The sequence below is a fragment of the Rhincodon typus genome, chromosome 10 (genome assembly GCF_021869965.1).
Source record: "Rhincodon typus isolate 14 chromosome 10, sRhiTyp1.1, whole genome shotgun sequence".
NCBI classification, from domain to species: domain Eukaryota; kingdom Metazoa; phylum Chordata; class Chondrichthyes; order Orectolobiformes; family Rhincodontidae; genus Rhincodon; species Rhincodon typus.
Window position 1 is genome coordinate 49,724,466 of NC_063341.1, and position 21,454 is coordinate 49,745,919.

At 37.5% G+C, this 21,454-nt stretch overlaps 1 protein-coding gene across 5 annotated transcripts in view; it reads right to left on the reverse strand.

Annotated features, from left to right (window-relative positions):
- LOC109926683 (ERI1 exoribonuclease 3) overlaps nucleotides 1-21,454 on the reverse strand; it is a 204,221-nt gene that overhangs the window by 10,763 nt on the left and 172,004 nt on the right. For 3 of the 5 annotated variants that reach the window (XM_048602399.1, XM_048602400.1, XM_048602401.1), the window contains exon 8: nucleotides 17,307-17,775. The exons of 1 other annotated variant lie outside the window; for it this stretch is intronic. In XM_048602399.1, coding sequence (XP_048458356.1) covers nucleotides 17,630-17,775 — 146 coding nt within the window. In that variant the 3' untranslated portion in view covers nucleotides 17,307-17,629. Of the gene's footprint in view, nucleotides 1-17,303; nucleotides 17,776-21,454 lie in introns of those variants that run through there. One more of the 5 variants, XM_048602397.1, reaches the window with a different exon arrangement.

The following is a 21,454-nucleotide window of genomic DNA, read 5'->3' on the forward strand; positions in this document are numbered from 1 at the left end:
GGCCAAGCAGCATCCTCTCTGCTCCTATGATGCTGCTTGGCCTGCTGTGTTCATCCAGCCCTGCACCTTGTTGTCTATAATTACTATCATACTGTTTAGAGTTTCTGTTTCCAAAAGGCATTATGAAGCAGCATTGGTAGGATTAACCACCTCAGACTGTGTTCCAGAAATTAATCCAATCTAATCTAATGCATACCAATGGCACATAGGTTGCTTTCCACTTATAAGCGTTGTAAGAAAAATGCATTTGGGGAGTTTCTGATGGATGCATGTCAACGGCAAATATTTTCCACAATTCATATCAAACTGATGAATTAATTCCAAGAGAACTCTAGGGTAAACAATTTGTCATTGATAAAACCATTAGTATTTAATGTTCACAATGTGCTTAATTATATGAGAGCCAGATGCCCTGCAACTCTCCCATCTCAATATTCCATTGGTAAAAATTTGTGATGGACCTGCAACCCTTTAAAAGACAAATTTCCATTAATGGAATAGAGGCTGGATTTTTGTCTCCCCAGGATAAGAAATCGTTTTGCGGATGTAAGATGTGGTGTTGAACAAACCTAAGATGGCTGTTAAATCTTTAATCAGTTAGAAAGGGTTAATATGCAAATTCCTGAATTTCTTTCAAGTCACTGCCCTTAGATAACTAAAGGTTTTATTAGTTCCCTCAGTATACCAGAGGTGACCTCCCAGGTCAGACAGTGCATTTTAGGTGTGAAGCCTTGTTTACAATCTGGCTGTGTATCAACATGGAGTCAGACTGGTTTTATTTCCAAAGTAGGAATTTGACTATCTACGGTTATTGCGTGATTTTCTTATAATGCGAGTTCGCACAAGAATGGAACCATCGCGTTATATCAGAATTGACTGTATTCCAGAATAGGCCTCACCAACATCTTGTACAACCTCAACATGAAGCCCCAACTCCGAGACTCAAAGGTCTGAACAATAATGGCAAGTGTACTAAGCGTCTTCTTAACCACCCTGACTACTTGTGATGCAAATTTCAAAGAATTATGTACCTGAATACTTAGGTCTCTTTGTTCTACAACACGACCCAGGACCCTACCATTAATTGTATAAATCCTGTCCTAGTCTGTATTACCAAAATGAAATACCTCATATTTATCCAAATTAAAATCCATCTGCCACTCCTCAGTCCACTGACCCAATTGATCAAGATCTCTTTGTAATCTTAGATAAGCTTCTTCACTGTGCACTATAACATCAATTTTGGCATCATTTGTAAACTTACTAATCACGTCTCCTATATTCTTATCCAAATCATTTTTATAAAATGACAAACAAAAGAGGACTCAGTACTGATCCCTGTGTTAGAACTTTCAACATCAAATGCAACCTCTGCATGGATTCATATTGCCTAATTGTACTAACCACTCATTTCCATTTTGATTTAGCTGTACACGTACATATTATCGTTTTCTTTTAAAGGATGAAGCCCTCCTTTCCACTAACTAGCAGCCATATTCTAGTTATTAAAAACAATGTATTTTATTTTCAAAATCTTCACAAGGTAAGGATTCCAATTTTTACCCAGAAATGTTGTCTCATTACAGAAGCCTTTCTTTACCAATGACATTGCTGCTAACCTTGAACTGCTGTTTAGTAATGACTTGTGAATATTGACGTTTTCAGAAAAGAGAGTTAAATTTAAACGAATAAACCTAAATGAAGTTCAATTATCTCCCATCTCTGGTTCTGTTCATAATCCTTTGCTTGTCGACTTGCAAGCTGCAAATGAATCCTACACATCACCTTATCTCCTCTGTCAATCAGGCCTTGGACCATTATGCCTCGAATTGTGCCATCAGATGGAAGCAATTTGCATAATATTGCCTGTGAAGGCTGAGGGATCAACAAGGGTCAGAGTCTAACATCACCAGTGCAGTCTATCTCCTTAGCTAATTTGGCCTGTGCTGATCTTTCTCTGATTTTTTTGTCATTATGTCTGTAACATTTGAAGGCCAAAAAGGAGTAAGATTGTAGGGACTGATGTCGTTAACTAAAGACTAATCCCAGGACTCTGTTCAAGGTCTAGGCACTGAGACATCCTAATTATCCCTTTCTGATGAGCTCTGAGACACAGCAGCAGAATCTTGTAGGAATTTAGCAAGGAAAAAAAAACAAGCTGACAGCAAAGGGATTTCTAAAGCACGTCCTTCTGTTCTACCTCCCCTCAGTGACACGTTGCCAGTTGTTAATTAGATTTGTGTCACTAACTAAATGCGGTCTGACAGTGTTGCTACTACTACTGTCAGAAGTTTGCTTCCAAATACTAAAGCAGAAGCCAATCCACATCAGTTGACTATTTGGAATGTCTCTGATGACCTGGGCAGATACAAGGTTGAGCTGGTGCACATTAATGTTTCTTTTAATCAGAAGGTTTGCATGCTACACAAAAATCAATATTCAAATATGTCCACTGACAACTTTGCTTTGTAGATCAAATACAGGGAACCTTGCAGAGGGCTACAAGTTTTCACTTTGAATAAATGGGGATTAACTGGCAGGAAAGTTGGTAACAAGAAGACATGGATTTAATGTAAAAGAACCACAGATGAGATGAAGGGAAAAACAACACAGCACGTTATGACACTCTAGTAAGCACGGTCTTTTAAAAAGAAATTTGATAAATATTTGACAGGGAGACATTGCGTTAATGGGAAAAGATCAGAAGATGGATCTAAATTGACAGCTTTCATAAAAAGCCAGTATAAACACAATGGACTAAAGGTCAACCTGTTCATATGTGTTATAACACACCTCCAGAAGAGGTGGGATTTGAACCCAGGCAGCTAGCCCAGATGGAAGGAATTATTTCTGCAGCAAAGAACCCTCTAAGGTCTCCTTTATGCTCTACAATTCTACATAATTGCCACTTGTATGTTAAAAAAATCTAAAGCTTTGCTGGATCATGTTTATTTATATATGTTTGCAAGGCTAACATACTGATCCTCTCAACACTGATCCTTAAACCCAATATGAAGGAATCACAAACAGCCATTTCAAAACCAAGTCAGTTGGTATGGCATGAAACTAGACAGTCCAGCCTGGATTCTCACAATGTCAGAGAATTCCTACATTATTCCTCAAATTATTCTACATCTACATTATGTATGGAACTCTCTTCCATAAATGGAAGTAGACACTGGATCAGTTGTTAATTTTAAATTTGAGATAGATAAATTTTGTTAAGCAAAAATATGGGCCAAATGCAGGTATATGGAATTAGGCCATAGGTCAGCCTTGATCTCATTGAATTGTGGAAGTTTCAACACAGTGCTGGAGCACCAAGAAAGGCTTTCTGCCTAGCCAATCTCAACACCCTACAGCCCCCGCATTTGTTATAGAGTCATCCTGTCCACTTTCAAAAAAAACTGTGCTGCCCTGGAATGAAAATCCCAATTTCCAGGGCACTTTCTCCCAGATCAGTAGAGATGTCCCAACTATCTACTCGTGATGGAGCGAAAACTCAGACTCGGCGAGCCAACCAACTTCAACAACCTCAACACCCACAACCCGAGCTACAAATCTACTCCAAAACCTTACAGACTCAGACTTAATGTTTTCCTTGATAATAGGTTCATTTATAGAATGTAATTTTACATATGGCTCTTCCTACCTATTAACCCAGTGTCCTAGCTGTTTCATAAGTGCTTAATTAAGCAACATTTGCCCAATTAACATGCAATTAGCACCCTCTGCTAACCACTGTGACTTCATATTTACTGTTCTCTTCTGTTGTGATTGATATTGGGAACAGTTAGTGGCAAATTGTGGTGAATTTGTGAATACTTTTATTCTCTTAAGTTGTTTGGTTGATTGTGAAATAAATCAAGATTGGCCAACTTTGTTTCACTCAGTTATTAGACAGTAAATGTCTGAATGCTTCAAATTGGCACTGGTTTTAAATGCAAATTCTGGAGATAACACTATGGGTTCCACATAAAGTTCATTCAAACTCCTTGAGTATAGACAATACCATTAAAACATTCCAAGATGTTTCATAATAAACAGTAAGGTTCCAGTATAAGTCTTCATAGAGTGGAGTGCAGATAAATGGAGCGAAAATGGGAATTTAATTCAAAAGGTCAGAAAATAGGATGTGGCGAAATACAGAAAAATAGATTCTAAGTAGAAAGCTTGGTTAAGTAACAAGCACCAGTTCAGGTTTAACGCGTCAAAGTTTCCTTCAAGACTTTACTATCTATGATATTTTTATCGTCATAAAGGAAAGGTGATATATTTTTCAATATGAACTATATAAAATTAAAAGAAAAACAACTCAGACTTATTAAGCATAATTCAATAATCAGAGTTTAATCCTGAGAGGGCTGCCAGAAAGAAATCCTTCATGTTTTTTCATGGTTACCTGCAGGCTGAAGCTTGGTGAGAGCCACCGATACTTAGAGATTATATTTGGGATGGATAAACGTGGTCTTCATTGAGTTCCTTCCTGAGGTGTTCCATAATTTTCAAGATAAATCCACTCGTTTTCTCAGCGTTTCTTTGATGCTTAATGTTCCATTACCCATTTCTCTTCCAAACAAATCCTTATTCTTTTCACTATTCCTATCTCTTACCCTTTGAATTTCCTGCTCAATTCATTTAGACAGGGTCTCGAAATGGGGCCAATATCTGGGCCATTCTCGTTGGATAAGGAAGTGAGAAATGTCTTTAATCAATAGGCTTGAGATTTTTTTGGAATTCTCTATTCAAGTTCATGCAGGAAGTACATTTGCAGCCATGATCTTATTGAATGGAGGAACAAACTTGCTGGACAGGATTATGGACTGCTCTTGTTCATGTTCTTAAGCTTTCCCTCTCTCGCTCTCCTGTAACTTACATCAACTGGAATCCTTCACCCAATTCCCTTCAAGGGCAGGTAGAAAAAGGCAGGGGACCTGTCATCATCAACTAGCTTCCGTCCATCAAAGAAGCGTGCAGGAGGGAATGCCAGGCATACCTAAAATGAGGTGTGAATTGGCAAAGATACAGCAGGATGACTTGAATGTCAAACACGAGAAGTAGCATGCAATAAACAGAAATGATCCCATAACCAATGAATCAGACCAAGACCTGCAGTCCTCCCAGATTCAGTCATGAATGGTGCTGGACAATTAAACTAAAAAGAGGCAATGGCTCCAAAAACATCCCAATTCCCAATGACGGGGGAGAGGAACGTTTAAGTACAAAAGACAAAGTTGAAGCATTTGCAATAATCTTCAGCCAAAAGTACCAAGTGTATGATTAATCTTGGTTGTCCTCCTGCTGGTGCTTAAGAAGGATGTGCTCAAGAACAAACCACATCTCTAGCCAAGCTATTCTAGTACAGGCACAACTCTGGCATCTCCCTAGCGATGTGGAAAAATTCTCAGGCAACTATTGCCCTGTCAATCTACTCTTGCTCATCAGAAAAAAAGATGAAAAGGGCTATCAGCAGCACGTAGTCAGCAATAATCTGTTCATTAATGCTCAGTTTGGGTTTCATTGGGACTCCTCAGCTCCTGACTTCATTACAACCTCGGTTTGAAAATGGTTAAAAGAGATGAATTCCAGAGCAGAGGAGAGAATGACTGCCCTTGACATCAAGGCAACATTTGACTGACTGTGGCATCAAGGAGCACTTAGAATCTGAAGTCAATGGGAACCAGGGAATATATCTCCACTGGCTAGAGTCATACCAAGCACAAAGGAAGTTGTTGTTGTTGGAGGTCAGTCATCTCAGCTCCAGGACATCTCTGTGGGAGTCCCTCAGGGTAGTGTCCTGGGCCCAACATTCTTCAGCTGTCCATCAATGGCCTTCTCTCCACCAGAATCTGAAGTGGGGATATTTGCTGATGACTGCACTTCACACAGCACTATTCATGACCCCTCACATACTTAAGTAATCCCTGTCCATATGCAGCAAGACAACATCTAGCCTTGGACTGCTAAGTGGCAAATAACATCAATGCTCCACAAGTGTCAGGCAATGACCATATCTGACAAGAGCGAATCTAATCATATTCCTGTGACACCCAATGGCACTAGCATCACTGAATCTCCCACTATCAAAATTCGAAGGGTTACAACTGAGCAGAGACTCAACTGGACCAGCTATATAAATACTGTTGCTACTAGGTTAGGGGCTGAAAAGAAAGAAATAACTGTAAAATAAAGCAGCAAAAAATATGTCAACAGTGAAATATAAGGAAAAGATACCCCTGGCACTGGAGACAGTCCAACGAAGATTTACTAGGCTGATTCCAGGTGTGGAGGCACTGTCTTATAAGGACGGGTTGAGTTTATTGGGCTTGTATTCATTGGAATATAGAAGAATGAGAAACAACTATATTGAAATATGTAAGGTTCTTAGAATACTTGACAGGGTACACACAGAAAGGTTGCTTCCCATTGAGGGACAGTCTAGGATCAGACATCATAATCTCAGAACAAGGGGTTGCATATTTAAGACAATAATAAAGGAGGAATGTCTTCTCTTACAGGGTAGGGAATTGTGGAATTCTTCACCACAGAGAGAGCTGGACAGGCTGGGACATTAAGTATATTCCAGGCTGAGACAGACAGACGTTTAATGTAAGAGAATCAAGGGTTATGGGGAAAAGGCAAGAAAGTGCAGTTGAGGATTATCATATCAACCAAGATCTCATTGAATGGCAGAGCAGACCTGATGAGCTGAATGGCTCACTTCTGCTCTTATGTCTTATGATCTCACAAAAGGACTAGTGTTTACGACATCATCATTCCAAGTTGATGAAACAATAATTTGCAGTTGAGGAAAAGGTCACACAGTGGTAATATTACGGGACTAGTAATCCAAGGAAGACCGAAGAAAACTGCAGATGCTGTAAATCAGAAACAAAAACAAAAATTGCTGAAAAAGCTCAGGAGGTCTGACAGGATCTGCAGAGAGAACTCAGAGTTAACATTTCACGTTGAGTGAGGAAGGGTCATATTTACATGACCTGGCCTACATGGGACCCCAGATCCACATGAATGTGGTTGACCAATTATTTTAGAACAAGGAAATAAATTGATTATGTGCCACTTTTGTCCGTGTGTATCTTATTCCTTCAATATAGGTGTTCGAAATTAGCATCTGCCCTACATATGTAAGCCACTATTATTGACCATGGTCAATAAAACATACGAGGTAAATAGATGACTTCAAAATTCAACTGGTGTTTGTACTCAAAATCTGATCTAAATTTATCAGCAGAAAGATATACATTCTTCTTCACATTACCACTCCCTAGCCACCATCCAAACCCCCACATGCCCCCTGGCTCTTTATCTCCCATTGTACTCTTCCTCACTTTCTAACATTTGTAAGAACCCCTTTTCACATGAGACATAAATTAATATTTCCTTTGAAATTTGGTATTCCTGTATTTGTCCTGATGAATACACTGCACAAAGTTTCAACAGCATGTCTCTTTTTTTGAGCAATATGATATAAAGGCTGCAAGTGGTGAGTAATGAGAAAACTGTCATTTTGTTGCAGGAATGGGAGGAAGAAAGAAAATAACTGCAACAAAAGTATCATCAAATATTACAACAGTGAAACTTACTGAAGTCGGAAGAGGACTGATGTTTGTGACATAACCGTTCCAAGCTCATGAAGCAATAATTTGCTTTACATTATGTAAATATATGATCCACTGCTGCTAATGTAGAGATCTGGTGGTGATACCTTCAATAACTGTGCTGTCATTGATCTAAAATTGCACCCATCCAGTCACCATGATTTATTGTCTAAAACAACTATATTGGCTTACATTTTCTTTAAAATGGAAATGTGACACAAATTAAATCTTGCATCGTTATACCACAGTATAATCCTAGGCACAAATGTTCCTATTGCTGGTGTGCAAAAAATATTAATCAACTTATTTTCCTAACAGTTGTATAAACATGGCCAAGGAGCACCATCAGACCTGTGACAGATTGTATTACAATAGCTGTGTTCAGACAGAGGTCTTTAATTGGGAGCGACACCAAATCAAGTGTTCATTTTGGTTTAACTGTAGCAATCCAAGCAGTCTGGATGTACTTAATTTGGCATCACTCTGAATTAATTTTCTGCAGCAAACTAGAACTGCTGCGACTCACAAATGCCTTGGCAACTGAAATTAGAATGCTATTGCTTCATTGGTGTATGCCAAAATATAATGTGTTTGGGCTTGCAAGGTCCAGGAATAGTCAATTTCCTTTTAAGGGCAGATGGAACTTTACATGAAAATATTGCTGTGAATTGAAATTGTTCTTATTAACAGTTTGACTTTGTATGAAAGCCAATATCAAAGTGTTATGATAACTGATTGACACAAGTTGAGCAAAAAACAGGAATACTGCAAATCGTTTCACATTCTCTCCCCTTCTGGTCTAAGGTTTCTTTGTGTGACATATAGCATTTCCTGGCCAATTATGAACAATCTGCTAGGTTTCTAGGAGTACCATTGTGAGTACTCCGAAGTTTGTATCTAGAAAAGATGCATAAATAGCCTGTAATTCATATCCCTGTTCCTTTTTCCTGGATTGAAAGTACTAGACCTCCAGTTGATGCTTACTTGCAATTGCATCTAAAATCAAGAATAAGGAACATTGAAAGACAGAAAGTTGTATATATAAAGCATCTCATTATTCCCCATAGAAAATTCTAAATCACCTAAGTATAATTAGTTATTTCTGAAATGGAGCCATTAATGCTTACAGATATATTTATTTGATTTTACTGCTTCCACCACTAAAAAACATTGACACCACCACACCAATGGCTTTGTTTATTTACATGGTACATCGAGTCATCACAAAATTCAATGTAAATGTATTCTTGAAATGATCAATGTTACTAAATCTTGTCTATTCTACTATTGCATGTAAATACATGTCTATCTATTATCGTAAGTAATCAGCTTATCTAACCTGCGATATAAGTGTAGGGAGCTCAACATTAAGGTAACCACAAGCAATATCATATCAGACAGAAATGAACTGTATCTTTTCTATTAAGGAAAGATTCTGCAAATATGACAAAATGACTGCAGAATCACAAATGCAGCTACAGATACGTATAGGTCTAATACATTTGTGGAAATAGACCAGCAGTTACAGTAACATGCACACACATTTGTCTTTAGAGTAATGCAGGGAATGCTACAAGGAAGGCCATCACTTCATGCTTTTGTCTATGTTGATAGCATATAACAGGCCATAAAGCTAGTACACTGAGGGTTTGGTTAACTCCAAGTTAGTAATAAGTCATTTCTTTGAAAAGTAAATATACATCTTTTGAAAAGACTAAGAGAACAAGAAAAACGGTCTAAATTTTAGGCATTCTGCTAGTGGACAGTGCATGTTTCAAACAGCAATTAGCATTCCTGCTGCCTACGTTGTCCTTCCCTGTCTGAAATTTGGATTGAGGGAGGTGTCAGGTGACCTACCTGTCCTTGGGCTTGGTGAAACATTTAAATAGCCAATTAATGGCATGATGACTGTAGCAAAAATGGATAATTCACTTCTACCATCTGATTTTAATACCTTAGAATTTCATTGATGAAGAGGGATTTTGTGGTGCAGTGGTAGTGACCTTACTTTTGGGCCAGGAGGCCCCAATTCGCCCATCTGCTCTAGAGGTCAGTAACCTGAACAGGTTGGCTAAAAGATTGTTTTAAAAAAAGATAATTACTAACCTAAAGAGGCTGCTGTGACTACCTGACCAGATTGAGCAAAGGTCATAAAACCTTCAGTAAATAAGGATTAGTCTGAGTTGAAATTAATATTATCATAAAAAAGGCACCAAAACTCATATCTATATCCCAGTTGATTCACATCTCTCTGACATGAAAGTCTGTCTGTGGAGTATTTAGAAAGACAATGAGTAGGTTCAGGAATATACAGATGTACCTGTATCAACAGCTGCTTCTGGGCAACAGAGCAGAGACAAAGGAGAAAGGATTTGTAACCAAGAACTGAAAGGTACTCTCTCTGCCTGCTATTCTCACAATTTCAGAATTCAGTGCTCAGTGAAAGAGACAACTTGGGAAAACCACTATTTACTAAGAAATTGAGGTTATCTGCAAGCTTCGCCTTTCAAGAATACATTTCCATTGAATTTTGCAGTGACTCTTTGTACCATGTGAATAAACAGAACCATTGGTATGGTGGTGTCAATGTTTTTTAGTGGTGAAAGCAGTAAATCAAATAAACTTTAAAGGAAACAGGCCAACTGGTACACTGTTGGGACTCTGATTTCACCCTTATAACTCATGGGCTCTAAAGTGAACTTAAAACTGCAACTACCCTTATCACCATTACTACTTAATTTCAAATAAATTAAAATATTTTGTTTCTCTTAAGTATAAAAGGATTTCTTTTTACAACTAATTTAGCAGTTAATAAAATAGGAAGAAACCAGAAAGTTGAAAGACTATTTTGCAATGTAGTACGACAAAAATAATTTGTCTATGGATATTGCTAATTGTAGTAAATGGACACCAAAAGGTTCATATGTATTAATGCTGCTGAACCTACTGTCATGGCCTGCAGCAATTCACCATCACCTTCTGAAAGACAATTAGGGATGTGCAAAAAATGCAGACCTAGCCAATGACACCCACAACTCCATGAAAAAATAAGTGTAATATTTGAAGCAAAAGTATATACATGGTAGATACTGAATTTACAATCTGTGGAAGACTCATAGAAGCATAGAGTAGATAGAGTGTACAAGGAGGCCATTTGGCCCATTATACTTCTACAACCTCTTTGAAAGAATTATCTAATTAGCCTGTCTTTCCTGATCTTTCCTCAGAGCTCAGTAATTTTTGTGTTCAATTATTCAGCAATTTTCTTTTAAAAGTTACAACTGAATCTACTTTCATCATCCTTTCAGGCAATGCGCTACATCTTAATTTTCTGTGGAAATGAAATCTTCTCACCTCTCTGGTTTTGTTGTCACTAACAACACATTCACATTTAATTGTGTAAACGCAGACACCAGAAAATGCTGTCAGAATTGAAGAAAATGATGGCAAACGCTGATAATTGGACCATTTGTTCACCAGTAAAATCTGGGACACAAAATAATCAGTTTCTCTGTGATCCTGTCAAAGCCTTATAAGTAATATGAAATGTGATGCACACAAACCATCTTTAGCTCAACCTATGTTCAACCTTGACTTGTTGTTCATTGCCTGTTCAGTGGTTCTATCCAATCTAACCATTTTCAAGGATTGCTATAGCATTCATGGACAATCCCTTTCCATTTGTCGTTCTTACTGCACTGTAACTAGAGATCTAGTTTACACCCTCTTTGGAATCTCCTTTAAAATAGATGCAAGTCACAACACTCCTCAGTAGCAAACAATTAAATAAATAAGGGAGACCAGATCCAAAAGTGGCTGATGCAGCCATGGTATTGAAAGATTCAGATGACATCACAATGACTAACTTGTAACTTTCACCTGAACCTAAACAGAAAATTACTATTTCAAAATTGTATATACATACACAGTTGATATACAGTCACACTGACAGTGAAGAATCCGGGAAGTAATCAAGTCAAGTTTGCTGGGCGACATTTCATGCTATCATGACTGCAACATAAATCATACGGCATCTGCAAAACTTTGCTTTGACTATATAAATGCTCTTTATTTTGCAGAAAATATAGACTAAAGAAAATACAAAAAAAAGCAAGTGAATTTGGAGGCAATATTGCACTTCGGCACTTAGGTGGGATTTTACATAATGCTCAATTCTTGCTTTTGTTGTTAGGACATCATCTAGACTCGTTATTTAATATCCTGCAGCATCATATTAGGCATTTAACTAATTAACTATGCCTTTTCCATTAAAGTATCACAATTAGAAATGGATTTTGCAGCTGGCTAAAGCAGTCTGCTCGAGTAGCCATCATTATCATCGAATGCATGTAAAAAACATTCTGAATTGTGCTTTACATGTGCGAACATAATAAAGCACAGATCCACTAGGGTCTTCAAATTCATCACTATCTGTTGCATGCTACACAACTTATTCATCCAAAGAACTTCAAACAATGACTCTGAAATTAGACCTTTATTGTTCCCCAGGTCGACTTTACCGAAGTTTATGGGTATTCCAAATCACTAGTAGTATTCAGTGGTCAATATAGCTCACTAACTTTGACTTTGCTCTATTTTAACTACATTTCTCTTACTGTTACCTTTTTCTGCACCATCCAAGGTTTACTCACTGGACAAGGCTGAAAAAAAGTATAGACGAATGTAAGACATTAGAAATTATTGAGTGTGTGTGTCTAATATATTTACCTCAGTGTTTGTCCCTAGTAACAAAAGGATAACATCATAATGTTCCTTTCGGGTGCATCCTCTATAAGAAGCTGACAACCGTGAATGGAACTCTCCTACCACTGAATAGACCTTGTACCTTCTTGATGATGAAATGGTTATTATCAAACCAGATGCTGCAAGAACTGGTAAGATTCTGTTAGTTTTGATTGATTTATTGTTATGTGTACTTAAGTACAGTGAAAAGCTTTGTTTATAAGTAGTACAGGCAGATCATAGTAAGCAAGGACATACAGATCCATAGGGTGTGGAAGAACAAAAAAACTAGACAGAACCATACAAATTCCATTGCACAGGGCATACGCTAGGCAAGATCTACATTAGCAACATCAACACTATTTGAAGTTAGAGAGTCCATTCAGCAGTCTAAAAATGGCATGGAAGAAGCTGTTCTTGAACCGGTTTGTGTGCGTGTTCAAGCTTCTGCATCTTCTGCTTGACCAAAAGAGGTTGTAGGAGAGCATTGCTGGGATGCAATGGGTCTTTGATGATGTTGGCACCCTTTCCACAGCAATGTGCTGTGTAAATGGAGTCCATGGGTGGAAGGTTGGCTTCCGTGATGGTCTGGGCTTTGCACAACAACCTTCTGTAGTGTTGTATGGTCCTGGGCAGAGGAGTTGCCATACCAGGCCATTATGCATCCGGACAGTACACTTTCAATGATGCATCTGTAGAAATTGGTGTGGGACGTTATGGACATGCCAAATTTCCTGAGCTGCCTTAGGAAGAAGAGGTGTTGTTGCACCTTCTTGACCACTGCATCCATGTGAGAAGTCCAGGACAAGTTGTCAGTTTTTGTCACTTCTAGGAACTTGATGCTGTCCACCCTCTCAACTTCAGCACTGTTGCTGTAGATGGGGGCGCGTTCTCCCCCCTTCTTTCATGATTGCACCACGTCACCAAACCCTCTATCTCCTTTCTGTATTCTGACTGACTGTTGTTTGATATCTGTCCTACACGGTGGTGTTGTCAACAAACTTGTTAGATGGCATTTGTTCAGAATTTGGCAACATCATCATTGGGAGTACAGTAGGGAGCTGAGAATGCATTCTTGGGAGGGTCCAGTGTTGAGTGTTATCGTGGATAGGGCACAGTTGTCTATCTTCACTGATCGTGGTCTGTGGGTCAGGAAGCTGAGGATCCAATTGCAGAGGGTGGAGCCTGGACATCGGTCTCGGATTTTGAGATCAGTCTGAAGGGGTTAATGGTGTTAAAGGGGGAGCTGTAGTTGATGAGCAGGAGTCTGATGTAGATGTCCTTGTTGTCCAGATGTTGCAGGCCTATGGAAACGGCATCCGCTGTGGACCTGTTAAGTTGGTAGGCAAATTGTAAAGGATTGAAGCTGGGTATTTGAAACGCAAAATTTGTTTTCTCACAAAGGATGATGAAAATATGGATTTTAATGTGCCAAGTTGCTGCTGTTGTTGGATAGATTCAAATGTTTACTGCTGCAATTGAGAAGTTTTTACTCCCTGAAGATATCAAGGTGGTAAATGGAGTTTAGGTTAGATTAACATGATTAAACAGAATGGGGAGCGGGGAAACAGGCTTAAGGGGCTGAATAGTCTACTCCCATCCCTATGCTATACTTATTAAAAGGTATGATAAATTCAGCTTCCTCATGTTTTCGGGTCATGAATTCTATGTCTCAATGGTTATGTTTTAATCTCTTCTCTATATTGTAGGTATTAATCTTCAATTCCTTTTGCAGTGTGCAATTTAGTTTATAAACAACTTACAATTAAGGCTGCCCTTGCTAGTGACACTCACATTCTATACAGGAATAAGAAAACAAAATTATTATACTTCACCATTTCTTCAGGTCGCTCGACTGAGTTTATCAGACACGATTAGCTTTTCCTAATTCTTGTTGGCTGTACTTTGTATAAGTATTAATTTTATCAATTTACATGTGCTCCAGAGGCTTATCAGCAAAAACTGTTAGATAATGGGGCATGTGGTAACCTGTTTTATTCCTTTCTCCTTTTTGAAAAGGCTAAGTTACATTAGAAACCCTGCATTCTGCTGGCAAAGGATCCATATCCAGGGATGATATAGTAGTCAGAGATCCACTCTGAATTCCTTTATCTGGAAGTATCATGGGTTCATGCTTTTCTCATTGTGAGGTCTACCAGTTTTTCAGCACTACTTTCTTATCTATAGTAATCCTGTTCTATCTAACTAATCTTGTGCTCTTTCAGTCTCACTGCAACAATTTGCTGTGAAAAATACTCAATTAGTATTTCCACCACACCTCTACCCTCCATAACGTAGTTTTCTCTGTTTATACCTAGCCAGCCCCATCCTACTTTTAGCTGACCTTGCACATTTTATTTTTATAACATTTTCTACTGTTTCTATTTTTGCCAACCGTCAGTTCTTCTTCGTATTCTCTTTATTTAATATTTTTGACAGTACACTACATTAGGCAAAAAAAGCAATGCACTGATAACCAGTTTCCAACTAAATGGCCAGTTCTTATGAAATTCCATAATACTGCAAAGCAGAGCTAATTTAGCTAACCAATGTGAAGGGCTCTGCGTTTATGGAAGACATAGCATTCATCTATATTTCGATGTGTTGGGATGATACCCTTCCCTTGGAAGGGCATTAATGAACCAGTTGGGTTTTTATGACAATCTGACAGCTTTTATTGCATTTTTCATTGATTAAGGTTTACAAATCGTGATTATTTAAAATTCAATTTCTCAGCACGGAATTGAGGCTTGAATTCACAAATTACTAGACTACCATATCTGGCAACAGATTTTACCTCCAGATTTTATCTACAATAATTGTATAATCAAAATAGCTGGCGTAACTACTCATAAAAAAGGAATATATTTAACAATCAAAAACGAATTAACAGCATTTGAATTGGAAGTCTTTAAAAGTAGGTTTTAGAATATTGGTTTATTTTGGATCAGGGACCTAACCCTATATTGTAATGTTCTTTTACTTGAAAGATTGCACTATTTAGAAGTTTCTAATCTTGGCTGGCCAATCTCTGGAAAGTACATCACCCAAAGAAAGGCATGTCAGAATTGGAACGGGATGTGAGGAACTCTCACCTGCTTTCTAGCAGCTGGCTAAAAATCTACTTCAAAACTAAGGGCAGGAATATCAATGTACCCTCCTTTCTAGGAACAGCGTACTTTACAAAACTTGGAGTGGGAGAAAGAAGCAGAAAAATCAAAATGAAGAACTAAAATAACCATACTAATTTTTGTAAATAAGTTTGATTATAAGCAATATGTAAGTAAAATATTTTCATTTCATTCTCTATTCTGGGGTTTAATTTCTGTGTCAAATAATCACCAGCAATGTTTCAATGAGGAAAAGGAGTATGAGGGTTAAGAGATAATTGTTTGGTGTGACAGGATAATGATTGGTTTAAAAGATGCAGTAAAATGTGCAGTTTTTAATAGATGCTAAGTACAGCCAATGTTGCCGAGCACAAAGAAAGACATTTTCCTGCACATGCATGAGTGGAGTCATTGCACTTGACTGCAGTTTGCTTCACTTTGGCCTTCCTCTCTTCAAATTTAATTTTACAGTAAAGCGCAAGTTGAATCAAGTGCTGCTGACAATATTTTTTCTAAAGTCAATTGTGCACTTAGAAAGAACTTTAATGGAAAAATAATTTAATGAACCACTGTAACCAGAATAGTGATACACTTTACAATTATAAATAGATTGTACATGGTACAGAAAGCCTTTACCTTTGTCATCAAACAACTGCTGTAAAGAAGTCTTTTACAGGTGAAAAACTGGTCTTAAAGAAATACAGTAAAGAATATTATTGGCAATGATAATTACATTAGAAGCAGACTACTGGAGCAGTAGCAACATCCCTACTTCTGGATGAAAAGGTCTGTATTCAAATCCGGTCTGCCCTGACTTGTGTTATAACATATCTCAACAGTTTGAGTAAAAGTAACTGTATGTGGGAGGGTTCTTATGGTGCAGTGGCAGTGTCCCTACCTCTTGGCCATAAGACCTGGGTTCGAGTCCCATTTGTTCCAGAGGTGTGTCATATTATCCCTGAACAGCTTAATTAAAAATACCTACAATGCATTAGAATTTAGACATACTGTGAGAATACAAACTGAAGGCAGGTTTGCAAATTACACAACAAACAATCCTTGGCTTACAATTTTTCAAAAAAATGAATGGTTGTAAAGAATTTTTGTATCTTAAACAGACAAGCTGCCATATCCTAAAATTGGTCTTTGTGAACTAGATTGTTCTGATGTAAATCATAGCTTCCAATTAGGAACGCTACAGGCAGTTTTACCAGAAAATTATGTTACCAGAAGGACAATGATTTTTAAAATGTGTTTCCTGTGGCAAGGACTTGTCAGAACTGTAGGTTCCTGTAATAAGTACAGGTTCCTTGTAATGTCATGAGAGACAAGTGGTATTAATTTGAATAGGGAATCAAATTAACTCTTTCTAGCCCAGGGGCCAGATTTTTAACTGGGCTGTTAAGAACCATGTAAAAGTTGACAGCAATCAAATGGCCTGATTTTGAAGGTTATTGCTGCTGTGCTTTCCTACACTGAGCTCCTTTACACATTTACATAAGACTGTCACTTAAAACATTAGGGCTAGAGATTCCACAGTGGATGCAATCAAGAATCAAGATAAAAATTGTGCTTGAAACTTTAGCTTTATTTAAGCACAGTTGCAGAGCAAATTTCCATTCAAGGATAATTACAAACATAAAATCTTTTATGAATTATATCGACCAGGCAATATAATTGAATGCATTTATATATTAATTTTGAATAAAAAATATTCGTTGGTGTATTCAAGAGTGTAAACCTGGTACAAGTTAATAAATGCATGTGAAAATAGTTTTATCTAAAAATAACCATTTTTAATAAATATCTAGTCCATCCACTCGTGACTTGTTTTTAAATAATTTAAAATTGTTTTTAAAAATTATCATGAACTATTAACCAGTTTTACCAATATACACTAGTCAGTTTCTTAGTATTTTAAATATCTCTGGGAATTTACAACTTTTAAACTGTGTCTACTAGTGCTGGTGTGTCTGAGATACTGTAGAATCTGAAGAATCCCTTTGAATGGCCACAACAGGTGAAATCAACAGAAAGCCATAGAGCTTATTTTGCCCACAGCGTGGCCAATTTTGAGAATGAGATGGCTTCCACAGCACTATCTTTAAAGCATTTTTAAATACAGTTGAGACTCAATTTACACACAACCTAACTTGCTTAAAATTTTACTCGGTGGGCAAACATTAGAGAACCAAAGTCGCGCAAATTCCAGATCACAATGTGGGAAATCACACGTGGAAGTTGAAGTATCAGCATTTCAATACGGAGAAGTGGAAGGTAATGGATCATATTCTTTGATGTCTCTGAAATGTTGAAATGCAAGATTTCACTGTATGCTCCAATCTTAAACTAGTGACCAAAGATTTTTTTCAGAATTCTTCTAGAATAATAAAAGGACAAGCATGAACGAATGAAATCCAATTGATGAATGGTGACACAAGGATAGACAATAGATATGCTACAGCAGATAACCATAAATTTCGTTTTATAATTCATTAGCATTTATACTCTGTATTTAGACAATTAACATGAGATGAGGATAGTAAAACCTAAGTTTTATCTGTTCTGATTTTGATTGGCAATGTTTATCAAAACAAACAAGTGCAAAAATATTGACTTGCTCCACCGTTCCACACTTCAAAACAGACCACAAAGCCAGGAGTAACTATAGTACATCTGCTCATTTTCAAGCATTACATTGGAAATTTCACACCGAGGAGGTATAACAATAGAGTAATGTACTATTTTGCACAGCCTAATGAACTGCACAAAAAGGTTAGAAACAAATCTAATTTTATTTTAATAATTATACTTGATTCATGAACTGGGAGGGAATGCCTATCATATGGAGGCGTGAAAGGTGCACCTAAGATTGGATAGGCAGGGGAGGGGAAGAAGTTAAAGTGTATTGTTCACCATTAGAATGCAAAACACACCACAGCTGCCCTCATTCTCTCTTCACTCAATGTTCCCAGAAACATATTTGCACAGACACACCTAGGTGAAATCCTTGGATGGTTGTCAGCATTGGAACTATCAGATCTTGAGAGATTTTATAGGATCTCAAATAAGATCAAACACCATAAGAAAAGTATTAAACATATCTTCCTGATTTCAATGGTTCAGCTACTTATTAGGAAAACTTTGTGAATCTAGTACAACTCATGGAATCTAATCCTCTGCAATACCTTCTTTATTTATGTGCATTCATTGCTCAGGAGACAATTCCACTCCTAAACTGCTTTATATTTGCCAGAGTGGACTCTGTGCCATTCCCTAACCAAGTCTTTTTATTTTAATATGGCAAGGCCATTGGGCTGGATTTTCATCCTAAAGTCAGGTAACAAAAGTTGGGAAATTTCCCAGTTTGACCTGCCTTTTCTGTGAAGAAGTGCCTCAAAAGATAGGACTTCTATTTTAGGGTGGCAGTGCGAACAGGGGTCATGCCCACTGCTGCCAGAAATAGTTTGGAGACAGCCATAGAAGCTGCTGGGTGCAATGGTGGCTGTTCAAAGGGCCCATCCTGATGCTCTTGGATTTCATCCCACTTGCAACAGAATCAATAAAACAGAAAACACCCCTCTACCACTCGCCCTGCACAATCTCCATGCCCTTTCCATGTCAACTTATGTCATACCACCAAACTCTGTAGCTTCTCTTACTTCCTAGGCCATCCAAAGGCATTCCTTGCCCATTCACCCAGCATACACTGTATGGAACCAATTCATCTTACAGTAATAACATCATATATGAAAAGACTTTTAAGAAGTTATTGATAACTTTTATGAAAAAATCTGACACTTTTCTAAGCCTGTAGTAAAAGCCATCAAACAGACTGTCAAAGTACCCCCATAGCAGAAACTGCAAGCACTTCACATGTCGTGTAAATAAACATTGAACAATTGAGAACTAGGTTTTAGAAATGAAATAATATTTTTCCAATGGGTGTAGCTGTTTCAATGGATTAATGAATGGCTGCTACCTCTTCCAAGCTTTATTGTACATACTTGTCTGACTAGATTCCCCAAATCTAAATGTAGAAAATCTCAAGATGCTTCACAGGAGTATTATCAGATGGAATTTGATAAACAGATGGGGAAGGATCATATTAAAGGAACAGAAGTAAAATCATGAAGAGGCATAGGGCCAGAAATCCAGAGTATAGTACCTAACCAGCAGGAGGCCTAGCTTCTAAAGGAGTGGTAAAAGAAATAGATTAGCAACAAGCCACAGTTGGTGGAAGACAGAAATTCAGAGCAAGGTGGGAAGAGGTTAACAAGATAAAAATGAGGCAAAGATGTGGTGGGATTTTAACATAAAGATGAGACTTTTCAATTTAAGATACTGCCGAACAGACAGCACCAGGATGACAGGTGAATGTTGATTGAGAATGAGATAGAGATATGTTGGAACACAACAACACCAGGATAACACAAAAGCAGCTCAGGGGTCAATGATCATAATAACTGCACTATTTAGTTGATGTTTGTATCTTATTTTATATTTTTAACAAAACAAAATTAAGAAAATAAAAGCTGAGACAGTTGCTATCCATTTTATTGCAATTAATTTTTCCAACAGTACGTCTCCAAAAAAAAACATAATTGTGGTCACTAACCTAACTCAGTGTTGGAGTCTTCATTTTTTGAATGGAAAACTACAACTTTGAAATTGTAATTTTGTACAAGCAAAAATATTCTTTGCTAGCATAAGGCTTTTCTTAAACTTGGAAACCTAATTCAATCTTCTAACATCAAGGAAGCAAGTATCTGGATCTCCATTAACTGAGTTACATTACAAAGCTTGAAGTTGAACACCGGATATCTTAAGAATCCCTTAAGAGGAACATATACAATATTTCTTACAGCTGCATACAGAACCCATAATAAAAACCTGTATGTTCAGATTTCTCTAAACCAGACCACCCTTTCTATAATAGGATTTTTAACAATGAGGTAACCATATTGTTGCACATCAATATTGTAACCAAATCCATTCCTCAGAAATAGCTAACTAATTAAAAGCTGGTGAGGTCTAAATAATTAATCTCCTTAACTTGTATTGATTTGACACTTTTGTGGTGGGGGATTACTGCTACTAAATTAAAACAGCTTCCTACAGTCACTGTAATTGAGGCAAATCTGAGACATAGGAGTGAAACAAAATATACTTCAAAACTAAAATTATTGGCACTTTGAACATTTGATTTATTTTATGGTTTTGAAATGCAGAGCTTAAGGTGCCCTTGGAGAGAAGAAAAGGAAACAGAACAGGACAAGCACTAAGACAGGCTTGAAAATGCAGAGAGTCATGGAAGCTCGAACAGATTAATATCAATGATAGAGGTAGTTTTCTCCCACCCTAATTATTTGCTTGACTATACATTCCAACCACTGTAAAACAGGAGTCAATATAAAAAATGCCTGTATTCAAATTAACAGCAGGATACAAAAATGAACCAGTTATTTCTCTAGGACTTTAAATACAATTATACTCTGTATTTTTCAATGTGAATCATATTTGTGATCATTTTCAGAATTTGTGATCTTTTAAAGTCTGAACATATACAGCATGATTTTGGATTTTAGTTTAAGACTTTGTTTATTGCCAGCATCACCAATAGGTTGGTGTAGTGTCTGGCATGATCAGAAAGAGCATGATCAAGCTGTGCAGTGTGTGTGTTTATGTGTGTATTGAGTAAGTTTTGTGTGTGTATGTTGTGTGCATTGAGGATGGATGATCAGCATCAGATGACAGTCAGGGGTGATGTGGAGCCTGAAGGCTGTGTTGCAACACAATAGTGTTACTGTTGCCATTTGCACATGCGCAGACAACAGTGGCCAACTTTGCCAGCCATCTTAGAGTTGGCTCTGTTAACTCAAACAATTGGAACATTGTGGGCAGCACATATAACAAATTTTAAAAAATGATCTTAGCCTACAAAGCTGTCTGGCACAAGCCAAGAAACTTAGTCATATTTTG